This window comes from Somniosus microcephalus, chromosome 12, assembly GCF_052327205.1.
Source record: "Somniosus microcephalus isolate GS21.2 chromosome 12, FLI_Smic_1.0, whole genome shotgun sequence".
Lineage (NCBI taxonomy): Eukaryota > Metazoa > Chordata > Chondrichthyes > Squaliformes > Somniosidae > Somniosus > Somniosus microcephalus.
Genome location: NC_140998.1, coordinates 74,919,603 through 74,934,643, shown reverse-complemented (window position 1 = coordinate 74,934,643; position 15,041 = coordinate 74,919,603). Strand labels below are relative to the sequence as shown.

Below are 15,041 nucleotides of genomic sequence, written 5' to 3'. Positions count from 1 at the left end.
TTACGTCTATGTATTTCTAAGACGGGAGAAATAGGTATTGTACACCCCCCCCCCCCAAAAAAAAAATGTCTGAGCAACGAAATAAAGCGGTTTGGTTTCAGCAGTGAGTCAGTTAAGTCAAGTGCAAACCTCACCGTCTTCACTGTCCGCTCCTGATGTTCTCAGCCTCAATCCTCAACTCTTTCCGCATTTGGCAGGCGTGCGTAAGAAGGGGGCCGCCCAGATGGCGCGTGCGCACTGTGGCCTCTGCGGTAAATAGAATGCCCTGGGAGCGCGAGTGACGGGTTGTGATTCTATTTGGGTTTTTTTGTTGTTGTATTGAATAAAATAAAATGGGTCCGCGAGCCAGCGAGGGAGAATGAAGCGGCGCGCGGACACCGCCAGGCCCGGGGATCGCCACTCGCTGAAGTCACCGCCGGGCTGCAGCCCCAGCGGAAAGCTCTTCTAAACAGCAGCGAGCTTTGTGCCTTTTCTTCGATGGGTGATCACAACATTGTTTGTCCGACCAAGATTCGACTCAATCTGGGAGGAGACTAATTCACACAGCAGCATAAGCGGAGTGAAGTTAGACCCGTGTGGGGAATTATCCAGGGATGTCTGTGAACTCTCAGCTCGGCCGCCGGATCAATCATTTCTCTCGTTTTTCTGCTCTCCTTTCCGTCTGCGACTGCCATGCTAAATAATGTGAGAGTTGCGGGGACTCGTACTTGATATGAATTGTTATTTGATATAAAAACAGAGGGGAAGTATTTCTGCTTTTTTTTGAGACTCAAGTGTGGTCGCCGCCGGTTGGAGCCGAGGCCGATGCCGAGCGTTGTGTCCAAGAGCCATGCAGCAGCCTTATGATTTCTTCAGTGAGGAGAACAGTCCGAAATGGCGGGGGCTGTTTGTACCAGCTTTACGCAAGGTAATGATAATATAATGTATATTTTAAAAGTGCAGCGTCGATATTTCGGAAAAGGAAGAACGATAATGGTGGAAAGTGTTGGAGTGCAACTTGTACGCTACAGATTCGCCTCGCGTCACTGGTCTCAAGTGTAATCACGTAGTCTGAATTTGTAGCAGGTACAAGTGAAGTATTTAAATTTGAAATTGAATTATACAAAAAGATTTTTGGCTGCACAGGCTAGATTATTATTGGCCAATAACAATTGGTGTATTTCTTTATCAAATTGCTTCTGGCTTGCTTCTTTCTACGTATGTAGTCTACTGATAATTCAAAGTCATCTTTGTGATTAGAATTGAAATTTCCAATAATTTGAATTCACAATGATGTGAAAAATTAGTGCTAAAAATTATTAGATAAATTGAATTAGGAGGAGTAAACTGCATTAGGCAAGTTGTTGGATTTCTTTTGACCCCTGGTGTAAATTAAAGGAATCCAGATAATTATTAGTTTTTTTTTTACCACTTAACTTTTTTACACTTAGCCAAAGTTAATGAATTTAACACGGGGAGTCATAATTCTGTGTTAACCGTGCAGTACTACATTACCAAAGATACTTTTGTGTTGAACAAGTATAAAATGGCCAAGCATTTCTGTTTGGGAACCTGAGACCAACAAAAAGACAACTTTCCTTCAAAATTGATGACATTTATAATTTGCTCTTTTAAAAACTGCTGCATACCAAAGAATTACTAAAATGTGTTTCCAGTATGAATTGTAGCTCCTGTGCTGAACTGTTTTAAGTAAAAACATTGAGTTTTTTAGTTTTTTCTCCACAGGATATGATTGGTTAAAAATGTAAAAGTATGCATTGTAACTTGTTGCAATTATTTTATGGCAAATGCTTTAGAGCTTTGCATTTCTGTACTAAAAAAATGAGCAATAGATGTGCCAGTGTGGTTGAAGATTAATGATCAATAGAATTGCAATATTGCTACTGACCATACATATATCATATTTCACAATTGGTAGTGGTGATATCCTGCATCATTTTATAATTGTAGTCTGTGTCATAGAAAACAAGTCCTTGTGACATTTTCTGTCTGGGAATTAATAAAATTATAATTCTATATGTAAATCATAATCTATGTTAACAGTTCACAACTCCTCACTTAAGAAGGGGGTTATATTAAAAATTGTCCATTATACCCAATGTATACTTTCCATTTTTACGTGGCTGTGCTGCAGCAGTCTGTGGAGTTAATTATTTTTGTCCAATTTATCTCAAACAAAAATTGCCCTATATGCTTTTATTGATGAGATGTATTTTTATAGAAAAATAATAAGCTTTAAATAATTAGGATCTTACTGTGTGACTTTTGTGGGCACACCAAGAATTAATTTAGTAGATATAAGCCTACTCATGTCTGTGTGATGTCCCAAAAGGAAATAGGTAAAATAAGAATAAAAGGAATACAAGAATTCACTTTTCATCTTTACTGGTCATTTATAGGTCGAGTAAACATTTGCAGATGCAATTTAAGCTTTTTTGTGGAATTATGTAGGAATGTAAATTCCAGCATTTTCAGTGTTCAAGTAAATTATTTTTATTAGTTAACCCTTGTGTTCTGGAATAAATTTAAATACAATTAGAGCACTGCTGTGTTGAATATAGCAGTGTAGTACAGGCATTTCTTTCTCATAAGGGACTTCCTTCCTTATGAAGGAAGTATGATATGCAGTCATCAGTATGATATGTATTTTAATACATTATGTTCCAAATAGGGCTGTGCAATTTTATTTAATTCTACTCTGTAGAAAAATAAGACCTGTCACACTACAGGCACTGATCTTGCACATGTTATATGGAACAGTCAGACTCAAATTATTCCTGTGTCGTTGCTTAGTGACCATACAGGTTCATGCATACCTTTGGACTGTCAGTTATGTTCTAATATTAAGAGAATGTGGGATCAGTTGACAAAGATTAAAAATTAAGTTTTTTTTTCCCAATTAAAAATAATTGCTTGTGATCCAGTGGATTGTCTGGGAACTCAACTCAACTCCACACTGGACTGCAGGTACACTGCACCTGATGCAAAGCTCAAGCAGTGCAAGATTGCCTCCGAGAATTATGCTACTGGTATGGCTTGATTCCTATCCAGTATTTTGTATTCATGCTTAAACTTTGAGGCTTTCATTTATATAGCACCTTTCATGACCTCAGGATGCCCCAAAGCGCTTTGCAGCCAATGATGTACTTTGAAGTGTAGCCACTGTTGTAATGTTGGGAAAGTTTCAATTGTTGAACAGTTTCCATTTTGTTAGTTACTGCATTTAGAATTACAAGAATAATATTGCTAGTGAAGGAAGCAGCGTCCCTTATGTTGCAAATGGAAAATGGGAACACTTAAAATTGTTGATCAGTGTCATTTTACAAAACGTAATCAAGGGCAAACACTGTCTTCCACATTTTAATTGTTTTGGTCAGTCAGTGTTCTCTAAGGCTATGGTCATACTGCACTTCTTGTCTGAGACTGTTGCAAGGAATGGTGTGTAGCTGGCAAGATCCCTGTTACATTGACTGGCTGTGACTTGCAGCTCCCTGTTGTAAGAAATCTCTGCTTCGATGCCTGCATCGGGCTACGCTTTAGGCTGATATTTTAAATATTTCAAGAGCACAGGATGGATCCTCTTTCTGAAAATAATTTTTGAAATAAATTCTGCTCGTTAAGTGTTTATATTTTATTTGTTATTTCATTATCCCTCACTTATTTTGTTGTTAAATTCTGTTTCCAGACCTATCGTAGTCAGATTTTTACCCATGTCACGTGTGTAGCTGGTTGCAGGAAGTATGCGTATAGTAACTCCCTCTGGTTTTTCTTCTCTCGTATGGGGAAGTACATTGCTTTTTGCCTTCAGCTTTCCACTTTGCCTAGATGGCCCACATGAGGTTGGTGTGGGATAGACAAGAACAAATATTTTATATTTTTAAAAACCTATAATGCAAAAGCTCCCAGATGGTTGAGTGTGTATGATTATAGTACTGAGTTATATAGACCAGAAGGGTCTGAGTTTGATCTATTTGCGTTGGCTGATCTCAGTCAGGACAACAATGGAAAGTGTACAGCTAACCTTGATGTAGACACAATAAAGGCTATGGGCCCGGACAGCATCCTGACTCTGGTGCTGAAGATCTGTGTACCAGATTTAGCTGCTTCCCAGCCAAGCTTTTCAGTACAGCTATGACATTGGTACCTACCCAATAATGTGGAAGATTGCCCAGATACGTCCTATCCACAAAAAATAAGACAACTTTAACCTGGCCAATTCCTAGTCTATCTGCCTGCACCCAATCATCAGTAAACTGAAGGAACAAGTCATCAATAGTGCCATAAAGTGACACTTACCAATAACTTGCTTGTTGTCAGAGGTCAATTATTGCAGCCCCAGGACATTGCTGCAGGGGTTCCTCAAGGAAGTGTCCTCAGCCAAATTATATTCAGCTGCTTCAACACTGTCCTCGGCTCAACCATTTTCACCTGCTTCAACAATATCTTCCCTCCGCCATTAGGTCAGGAGTTGGATTGTTCATTGATGATTCCACAGTGTTCAGCTCTATTCACAACTCCTCCAGTAAAAAAGGCTGCCCATGCCAGCCAACAGCAGGACCTGGATGACCACTAGGCTTGGGCTAACCAATGGCGGTAACATTTGTGCCACATAATGACAGGTAATGATTATCTTGAACCAGAAAAAGCATAGCCATCTCTCCTTCACCTTCAATTAAACCACCGTTGCTGAGTCCCCAACCACCAATATCCTGGTGGTCACCATTGACGAGGAGCTGAACTAGACCAACAGCGTCAACACTGGCTACAACAACAGGACAGAGGCCAAGTACTTTGCGACGAGTGGTGTGCCTTCTGACCCCTCAAAACCTCTCTATATCTGCAAGGCTCAAGTAAGGAGTATGATGCAATAATTACCACTCACCTAGATGGACACAGTTGCAACAATAGACAAGAAGCTTGACACCATCCAGGGTAGAGCAGTTCACTGGGATCGATATCCATCCCCTCCTTCAGTGATGCAGTGTGATTTCAGTATGTACGACCTACAGGATGCACTGCAGCAGCTCACCAAGGTTACTTCGATAGCACCTCCCTATCCTGCGACCTCTACCACTGAGAAGGATAAGAACAGCAATTTTGTGGGAACATTATCACATCCAAGTACCCCTCCAAGCCATGTACCATCCTGATGGACATTTATTGCCATTCCTTCATTATCGCTGGGTCAGAATCCTGAAATTCCCTATCTAACACCATTGTGGGTAAACAGTTTAAAAAAAAAAGACTTGCATTTATATAGAGCCTTTCATGACCTCCGCACATCCCAAAGCACTTTACAGCCAATTAAGTTCCTTTGAAGTGTTGTAATGTAGGAAGCACAGCAGCCAATTTGTTCACGGCAAGCTCCCACAAACAGCAATGTGATAATGACCAGATAATCTGTTTTAATGATGTTGATTGAGGGATAAATATTGGCCAGGATAACTTCCCCTGCTCTTCTTTGAAATAGTGCCATGGGATCCTTTCCATTCACCTGAGAGCAAACAGGGCCTCGGTTTAACGTCTCATCCGAAAGACGGCACCTCCGACAGTGCAGCAATCCTTCAATACTGTACTGGAGTGTCAGCCTAGATTTTTGTTATCACAAGGACTGCAGCAGTTCAAGGAGAAGGCCCGCCACCCCACTACCACTGGGGATGGGTAATAAATGTGGCCTAGCCAGCATCATCCGGAGAACAAATTTAAAAAAAAAAAAAAAAAAAAAAAAAAAAAAATGTCCCCCGTCTCTGGGGAGGGGGAAGCAAAATGGATAGTGTTCTCATTTGTGATCACAATCAAGTAACCTCTACTGAAATATGTGTTTGGTGTAATAATATGTGTGTCATGAGACACACAAGCCCTGCAACGGGTAGTCAAAACTGCCCAACGCATTACCGGCACCCGGCTACCGACCATAGAGCACATATACCAGAAACGCTGTTTACGGAGGTCACGGACCATCATCAAAGACCCTACCCACCCCAGCCACAGTCTGTTCGCCCCCCCTGCCATCTGGGAGACGATACAGATGCATTCGCACCCGAACGACCAGATTTAGGAACAGCTTCTTTCCCAGGGCTGTCATCCTACTGAACTCCACAAATAAACTCTAAAGCCTGCACATCTGCCAATGCACTTTATTATGGTTATGTTTATGTATTACAAGCCAAATGAATGTTGAATGTTTAAATGTCAATCTAAATGTACACTCTCGGGAGCCGCAAGCCTACATTTCGTTGTACTGCACTTGTGTACTAACAATGACAAAGTTGATTATTATTATTGAGAGGACAGGTCAGGTTAGACCATGATTTTTCCTATGGTCAGATAACCTGCTTAATATTATCACCAGGCTTACTTAGTGTACTGGCACCTGTATGCTACAGGAAAAATATCACACTTAATCCAATTAACTTTAATGCGCCAATATGCATCTTGTGTGATAATTACTTTTCATGTCTTGCCACTACCGTCCGTGACAAACCTGTAACCACCACTACCTCAACGTGGCGTTCTACAACTGTGAGTGCTCTCTCCAAATGCAACTAAAGCCCTGAAGGACAAAGATCTGTGGTGTACTACAGAGTGTTTGTTCCAAGTGGACACAGGACAAAAGAAAAATCACACAACAACTATTGCACATTATTGAAACAATAGCGGCAATGCTGTCTATTGATGGTCATGTTTACACTTACTTGTAAACAATAGCCACTTGGAAAAAACCTTTGGATGGTTATTGGTGCCTGTGGAACTATTGAGGGGAGAAGATTGGAGAAGGAAACTCCATTGTCACATCTTCACATGTCCTTTTTGATGAAAAGGAATTGATTTAAGAAAAAGAATGAAGCATTTAGTTTTTTGAAAATAGGGAAATAACTTATTTTTATGCAGTATCTGGAAAGCTTTTTTTCATAATTTCATAGTGATACCCAGGTGTAATTCCAAGTTTAAGAGTACCACTTTGAATCTATTACGATCGCAAAATACTGCAGATGTTGGAAATCCGAAATAACAACAGAAAATGCTGGAAAAACTCAGCAGGTCAGGCAACATCCGTGGAGAGAAATTTGAGTTGACGTTTCGGGTTGGACCCTTCTTCAAAACTGGAAAGAAAAGAAACTAGATCGGAGGCAGGGCTGCGATCGGACAAAAGAATAAAAGAAACAAAAGAAGTAAAAGAGATTAGAAGCTAGACGAGATAGTAATAGGCTGGGATTAGGTGTAAAGTGTACTGGCAGGGCAAGAGATAGCTGCCAGGTGTGAGAGAGAAACAAAAGGAAAGGGGAGGGGGGGGGAAAGGAGTGGAACAATTACAAGAGAAAATGAAATGGGGGCCGAGCTTATGATCTGAAACTGTTGAACTCGATATTGAGTCCGGAAGGCTGCAGACTGCCTAATCGGAAGATGAGGTGCTGTTCCTCGAGTTTACGTTGAGCTTCCGTGGAACAATACAAGAGGCCAAGGACGGTGAGGTCCGAGTGGGAATGGAGCGGTGAATTAAAATGACAGGCGACCGGAAGCTCGGGGTCACCCTTACGGACTGAACGGAGGTGTTCCGCAAAGCGGTCACCCAATCTGCGTTTGGTCTCCCCAATGTAGAGGAGACCGCATCGTGAGCAGCGAATACAGTATACTAGATTGCGAGAAGTACAAGTAAATCGCTGTTTCACCTGGAAGGGGTGTTTGGGGCCCTGGACAGTGGGTCTTAGTCACGTCAAAACACTTTGAATCTATGTTCTGTGCTGTACAACTAGTGTTAACAGATCTGCAGGTGAGACTGAGAAGGCCAGTGGTTTCAGGGACACTGTGTGTCACTGCACATTGACACATTAAAAACAGCAATACTTTACAGCAATAAAACTACTAAAACCTCAGAAATAATTGTAATGGCCCAGAAATTGCTGGAAAAATAATGGCGAGTTCTCTGCACTCGCCATTATTAGTTTGTAATAAATCCAGAAATTTGTGGTGAAGAAAATATATGCCATGAGTTCCGATTCTCTACAAATTGCTGGACGATTTGCACCGCTCCACCATTGGCTTCGACAAAAGCAAAAAAATTGCACCCTTGCTGTGAGCCTCTCCATTTAAGTTCAATGCATGTCATGAAATTGCTGGACTTGCATTCTTTAATGCAAATTAATCTCATCGCAGTCATTTAGGGCTGGTAATTTATGTCATAACGACCCTGGTAATGATGTGATTTATGGTGCTGACATGTCACTCAACCTTGAAGGTCCAGAAAGGGAACAATTAAACTGTGGAAAATAAAAGCAAAATACTGAGGATGCTGGAAGTCTGAAATAAAAACAGAAAATGCTGGAAATACTCAGCAGGTCAGGCAACATCTGTGGAGAGAGAAACAGAGTTTATGTTTCAGGTCGATGACTATTCATCAGAATTGGAAAAAGATAGAGATGTAACCCATTTTAAGCAAGTACAGAGGAGGGATGGGGAGGAAAGAACAGGTAAGGCCTGTGATGGGGTGGAAGGCAGGAGAGATTAAATGACAAAGTGGTGATTGTGCAAGGCAAAAGAAACAAAAGATGCATCTAGGGGAGGGTGTAAATAGGGATAGCAGGATCATTACCAACAGCTGCTCCTGAAAAAATGGGGGCAGTGGTTATGATCTGAATTTGAATTTATTGAACTTAATGTTGAGTCTGATACAGTGCTGTAAAGTGCCTAATTAAACTATGCAGTCTCATTCCCGCAGGTAGTAAATTATTCCTAGAGATTTAAAAAATATCTTGGCTGTATTTTTGTGCCAGTCTTGCCATCCACACTCCTGTTGGCATCTGAAAGCAATAATTTTCAGGATGCAATGCTGCTTCGACGCTCGGAAATACAAATGAGATATTTTTCTTTAAGAAAATAACATTTTGGGATACAGTATGAGTAATTTGAGACATGGCATGATGAGTGTAGCATGCTTGGGAGGATAAAGGTGACTTTGGACCGACGATTCCCAAAGCTCTCCACCACTTGGGGTTTCCTCACCTCATGTCTGGGTCTGTTGTAGACTAATTGCTAGAGATTGTTTGCTATGATTAGTCAGCAACTCCATTATCATTGCATCATACCAGAATAGTAGAAGGCCAACTAGATGGATTTTAGTCTTTTTTTCATCCAGCAATTTGTATGTTCCTGTGAAGGCAGTTCCACTGTTCCTGATGATGATCATGCTGGTTCAATAATTCATGGCTCAAGAATGTTTGTACATTTCGTTCACCTACCCTGCCATTCATTCATAACTTCTTGAGGACTAATACAATTGCCAAACACAACTGGGTTACACTGTCCTTCTGCTTGTTTTTAATTTTTTTCCTTACTTTTGTCTTTTTTCCCCTCTATCTCTTAATCTACTCTCTTTATTTCCCTCTCTTTATTTCTCTTTCTGTCTCTAATTTACCCTATTTCCTTCTCTGTTGTTTGCTCTGTTTCTTTCTCTATTCTTAAATTTCATTGGTTAAGGAGAAAGACCATTGGGCACGATGTTCCTGAGGTCCCAGATGTGACGTTAACATTGCTGCGCCAATACCCATTCCCATTTCCAGCAATTTGCAGCACAAATATAGTGCGATCTGAAGGGTGAGCTAAAAAGTGCAGTTCACATCACTTGCCGCGAGATACACCATTCCAGCAATTTCTGGGCCATTAATCCTAAATCAATGAAATAACCCTTATACACAATCATACATAAAATGTTTCAAATTATTTACTTGTACTCACCCTGTTGTTCCTTTTTCCTCCTGTTTTCTCTTCTATAATTTTTTTCTTGACTTTTTACTGTATAATTTATTTACTGTACTTTTATCTCCATGCTTCCATTGTCCATTTTGAAGGTTGCTGCAGCTTTTAAAAGAAATTGACATTTGGCTTAAAAATTAGTTCCAAAACTACTTTTTCCCAGCCATTAAATAACAAAGACCTGATTGTTAATTTTAGTGTAATTTTGATGTTGGACGATGGCTAAGCAAACTTATCCAGTGCTTAGAGTTGAAATAACATATTTAATAAGAAATCAAACCTTTCTTTAATGGAAAGTTCTTGGTTGGTTCAATTCAGTGTATACAGTTTGGGTGTGAGCTTCTGTAGCAGAAGATCACTGGTAAAGTTTCTACAACCACTTTTATGTTTAATATGTTGTCCCACAAGAGTTACACTCTGTGACCTCAGCATGCTGCTCTTTTTGTTTAATGTGGCTACTGCGCACAACTCTTCAAAAAAAACTTACCATTTAAAAGCTGTGAAATATGTTACAAAGAAACACTATTTCCTGGTGTTGCTGCAGGTGAAACTTCACTTTATTTGGAAATTGATTTCTATTACATTCCTTATGGAACAACATTTAGGTGTATTTAAATTATGTTTCTAGTAAGTAGTTATGTTTTATGGTTAGGAGGTATTGGATGAATGAGGTGGCATAAATAAAATAGTAGGGAGATTCTTGTGACAACAGCGTACTGGCAGTACTGAAAGCTTTTTTTCCAAAATGTGTCTTGGTTAAGAACTTCTATATATTTGCTTATTCCTCCCCATGCAGTAATGCAAGGAGATGAATGCATGATATGCTGCTGCAGCATATAGTTGTTGAAATATACTACGTAGCTTTACAAGTTAATAACTTTAAAACTGCTATCTGATTTTAGCCAGTCTTCATAAATGACTGTCAGCAGATGCCAGGTTGCTCTGGTAAATGATTTGTAGGTTACGATAATGCTTTTGTTATAAATTTTCATAGTATTTTAGTTTTGTATGGTACAGTTTGAGTACAGTTGTATTTCTGACCCAAAATAGAATTGGGTGGTGTAATTTTTTAAGACAATGAAATTGAGATTTATTTTCTCTGTACTATATTCTACAAATTTACTTTTCTAATTAGCACTAGTAGACTAGTAGTGTTGGTACTTTGTGTACAGTTTGTTGCAATCTAAATATGACTGGTTCACCTATTACTGTAATACAACAAATTTACTGAAGCAGCATGTTGCATGATTGACGCAAGGGAAAAATATGACATGCCTTACTGATACTGAAAGACACACTGAACACTTGTAATATTCATCTCAGTTTTTAAAAATTTGTTTAAAATGCAAATAGTTTTGCTCTTTCCTCCCTAAAACCACATATGTACATATCAAAGAAAGAATGAATCAAGAGTTCAAGACCATCAGATCCATCAAGTCCACCCTATTCAGATACCGTACAACATGTACACCAATTATCAACTCTTCAACCACACAATTTTTTGATTGAGGCAAAATACTGCAGCCAATTTAGGAAAAACTTTGCAAAATTCCTTTCCAACTCCCAAGGCAGTCAAGCTAAGTTCTAGGAGACTGCCATAGCTCGTTACCCATCACCGTCCCACCTAACTAACAACTCGCCTTCTATAACTGGAAGTAGCCTTTTTGCTCAAAGTTGTTCAGGTTCCTTTTTAAAGAATGGCAGAGTTCAAACCCACTGTGTTCAGTTAGTCTGTTCGATGATTTAAAAAAAAAAAAAAAAAATCCCTTGCTTTCCATGGTGGATTTTTAGTTCTTACTGAAACTAGCATTAATGTCACTGTTGAGTTTCCAATGACGAGCAGTTGTTTTTTATGGTCAAAGTCTGCTTGGTTGACTTTGGTAATCAGAGGCCAGCATCAAAGCATCTTAATTACTATACCCGTCTGAATTCCATGCAAACATACATTTTCCAGACTGATGCAAAAAAAAAGCTTTAGCCCAGAATTGGCTTAAATTAAAATTGCAATTGTTACTTTATTTTCTCCCTGCCACAGCTCTTGATGACTTTCTTCCCCAGGTTATTGCAGTACAGTCTGGGATACTGTAGTTTGACAGGAGCAAAATAAAAACTACAATTGTAATGATGCATATATCTCCCACACACACAGTTTATCAACAAGAAGTGAGAACTTCCCAGTCCTAATTCTGTCTAATTGTCAAGTGATCTGGGTTTTTGTGGTGCAACCCCCATGATGCATCTCTGCACACATACTTTGTCCACAGCAGCTGGAAATCCCCAGGAACCAAAGCCAAGATGAGATTTTCAATTCCAGCCCTGGTCCCTAGACCAGAAGGGCAGGCCTGTCTGGGGGAAACATCTTGTAGACATTTGTAAAATTAAACAATTTTATAGAATCATGGTGTGTTGCAATATTGAAACTGCCCATTCAGCCTACACTAGTAATTTTCTCCATATCGGCCACCTAAGGGCTCTCCTCTTTTCTTTGCTCTCCTCTCCACCTTGCACCCCTTCCTCCTTGCTCCCCATTCTGATTATTGCCTACCACCCCCCCTCCCCTCAACCAAACCCTGCCTGACCTGAATACTGCACTCAGTCTTAACTCCCTGTGTGCAATGACTATTAAATTGCTGATTCTGTAAGGTGTCTTTTACTCTTAAGGTTTGTCTTGTATTGGTTGTTTGTGATTATTTTAAAGTTTTAGCTGCGAAGCACTGAGTAATTTGTAAATGTTACAGTACTTGTCGGGATAGTTTAGGGAGCTGATAAATTTAGTCTTTGTATACAAAATGTATTCCAAGGTGGGAGCTGAATGATTTTTCTACTTCTATGACGGATATTAACATAAAGTTAGCCTAACTTCTTAAATGCCAACTCTTGGCTAAACTCAAGAACTACCCGATTTCATTATAACTGGATAGCTTTGTTTTGTTCAGTGTTTGTAATTTCTCCATAGCAGCCTTGGCATTTTGCCAGTATAAAGGTAGTGACTGGATAGAAATGAAGTGGAAACATTTGCAGTTCTGTATATATACTATAAATTTCTTCCTGTGACCACACAAAAATATGGTAACCATCAAGGTCAGGGGTGGCCAACCTTTCATGGCTCGAGTCAGAAGAAGACAATTGTAATGAAAAGCTACAAATGTTGGGACCCTTTTATGTTACAGGTCTGGTCTTAGGAAAGCAGTGCTGTTAGCCTGCAAACATAATCTGCTCACTTATATGCAGGAGTGCTGCCAAAAGTATGGAAATCATGCATCTGTACTTAGTTCAGCACCAGTATTTTTAAAACATTTGTTTGGCACAGCTTTAGCCTTGGACTCCATTATGGAGAGACTTCTGTTTAGCACCGACAATTAAAACACTCCTGTGGTGCACATTATGGGCTTTCATCACATTTGCCATTTTCGCTCACCTCCTCCACGAATGCTTAGAACAGGAGAATAGCAGTTCATACCTTGAAAGTTATCTTTTATTAAAAGGTATATCATATAGAAGGCTTTACCACTCTCTAGAAAGAATCCAATTAAACAGTACTTCACATCAAAGCTTTGGGATATAAACAGAAAATGCTGGAAATATTCAGCAGGTCAGGCAGCATCTGTGGAGAGAGAAACAATTAACGTTTTAACCAGTGACCTTTCAAACTGTGAACTGGAAGAAGTTAGAGATGTAACAGGTTTTAAGCAAGCACAGAGGCAGGGAAAGGGGGAGAGGAGGAAAGAACAAAAGGGAAGGTTTGTGATGGGGTGGAAGGCACCTGATGTCTGAAAAAATGGGAGCAATGATTATGATCTGAAATTGTTGAACTCATGTTGAGTCCAGAAGGCTATAAAGTGCCTAACTGAAAGATGAGGTGCTGTTCCTCGAGCTTCCGTTTAGCTTCATTAGAACAGTGTAGGAGGCTGAGGACAGAGGTCAGAGTGGGAGAGGGGCGGAGAATTAAAATGGTAAGCGACCAGAAACTCAGGGTCACACTTGTGGACTGAAAGGAGGTGTTCAGCAAAGCGATCACCCAATCTGTGTTTGGTCTCCCCAGTGTAGAGGAGACCGCATCGTGAGCAGCGAATACAGTATAGTAAATTAAAAGAGGTACAAGTAAATCACTGTTTCACCTGGAAGGAGCGTTTGGGGCCTGGGCCGGTGGGAAGGGAGGAGGTGAAAGGGCAGGTGCTGCATCTTTCCTCCCCTCTTCTTCACCCCCCCCCCCCCCCCTTCCCTGCCTCTGCTTGCTTCAAACCTGTTACATCTCTAACTCTGTTGCTCACTCCACAGATGTTACCTGACCCACTGAGTACTTCCAGCATCTTCTGTTTAGATTTCAGATTTTCAACATCCTTTGCCTTTGTTAAAGTTTTGGGATTTGGATTAATAAGCCTGAAATGTCTTACTCTAGTATCAGCAATATGTCATACTTTGAAGTTAAAAATCATCTTGATCTTAATCCCCACTTGCACCCCTTTCAAGGAGCTGTTACCTAAGTTTCTTAATTATTAATGATGAATTGCTGCATATCGGTGATTTTGACAAGTTTTCCTTTTGGTGGACCTGGAAATATGCTACACTGTTCTAATATGCTTTTATATTAAAAAAAATTAGATTAATTTTGACACGTTTGTTGCTTGGCTGCAGCTAGGTTTAAGCCTAATTCAGTTGTACATTTGCAGAGGTTTTCAAGTACTAGGCAAGATCCCCAGCTTTGGATGACAGTCTATTGTGTTTTGCTATTTACTGAAATACCATTATTTCCACTTTGTGTTTCTCCAGATTATTACAGTTCAAAAGTAATTAATTAGCATGTGAAGCACCTTGGGCTGTCTTTAACATGTGACAGACATTACATGAATGCACATTCTATCTTTGTATGTTTACTGGAAGAGTTTCTCCCCCATCCCCAAGGCAGGAAGGAAAGCTTTGAAGTTGAAGAACATCATATGATATTCTGTCATAGAGTAGAGGATGACAACCTTGAAGAGTTTTCTGTCATTTCTCAAAGGATGAAGAGTCATTCTTGTGATGCAGAAGGAAGGAAGCTTTTTTCAGACAGCTACTAAATATCTAAATATACTTCCAGCATTAAATGCCTTGAGGAAAGCTCACAATCTAAGCTAAGACCTGCGTGCACTATTGAGGTAGTGCTGCACTGCTTCAGGTGGCCTCTTTCAGTTGAGGCTTTAAATTGAGGCTTCGTCTGCCCTCTCAAGTGGACGTAAAAGATCCCATAGTGCGAGTGTTCTCCTGGTATCCTGGGTGACATTTATCCCTCAACCAGCATAACTAAAACAGAT

At 40.0% G+C, this 15,041-nt stretch overlaps 1 protein-coding gene across 1 annotated transcript in view; it reads left to right on the top strand.

Moving 5' to 3' along the window:
• Nucleotides 1-221: 221 nt before the first annotated feature.
• The window catches only part of sos2 (son of sevenless homolog 2 (Drosophila)), a 111,518-nt gene continuing 96,698 nt past the window's right edge, over nt 222-15,041 (top strand). The window contains exon 1 of the mRNA XM_086003137.1: nt 222-907. Coding sequence (XP_085859263.1) covers nt 830-907 — 78 coding nt within the window. The 5' untranslated portion in view covers nt 222-829. The remainder of the gene's footprint in view (nt 908-15,041) is intronic.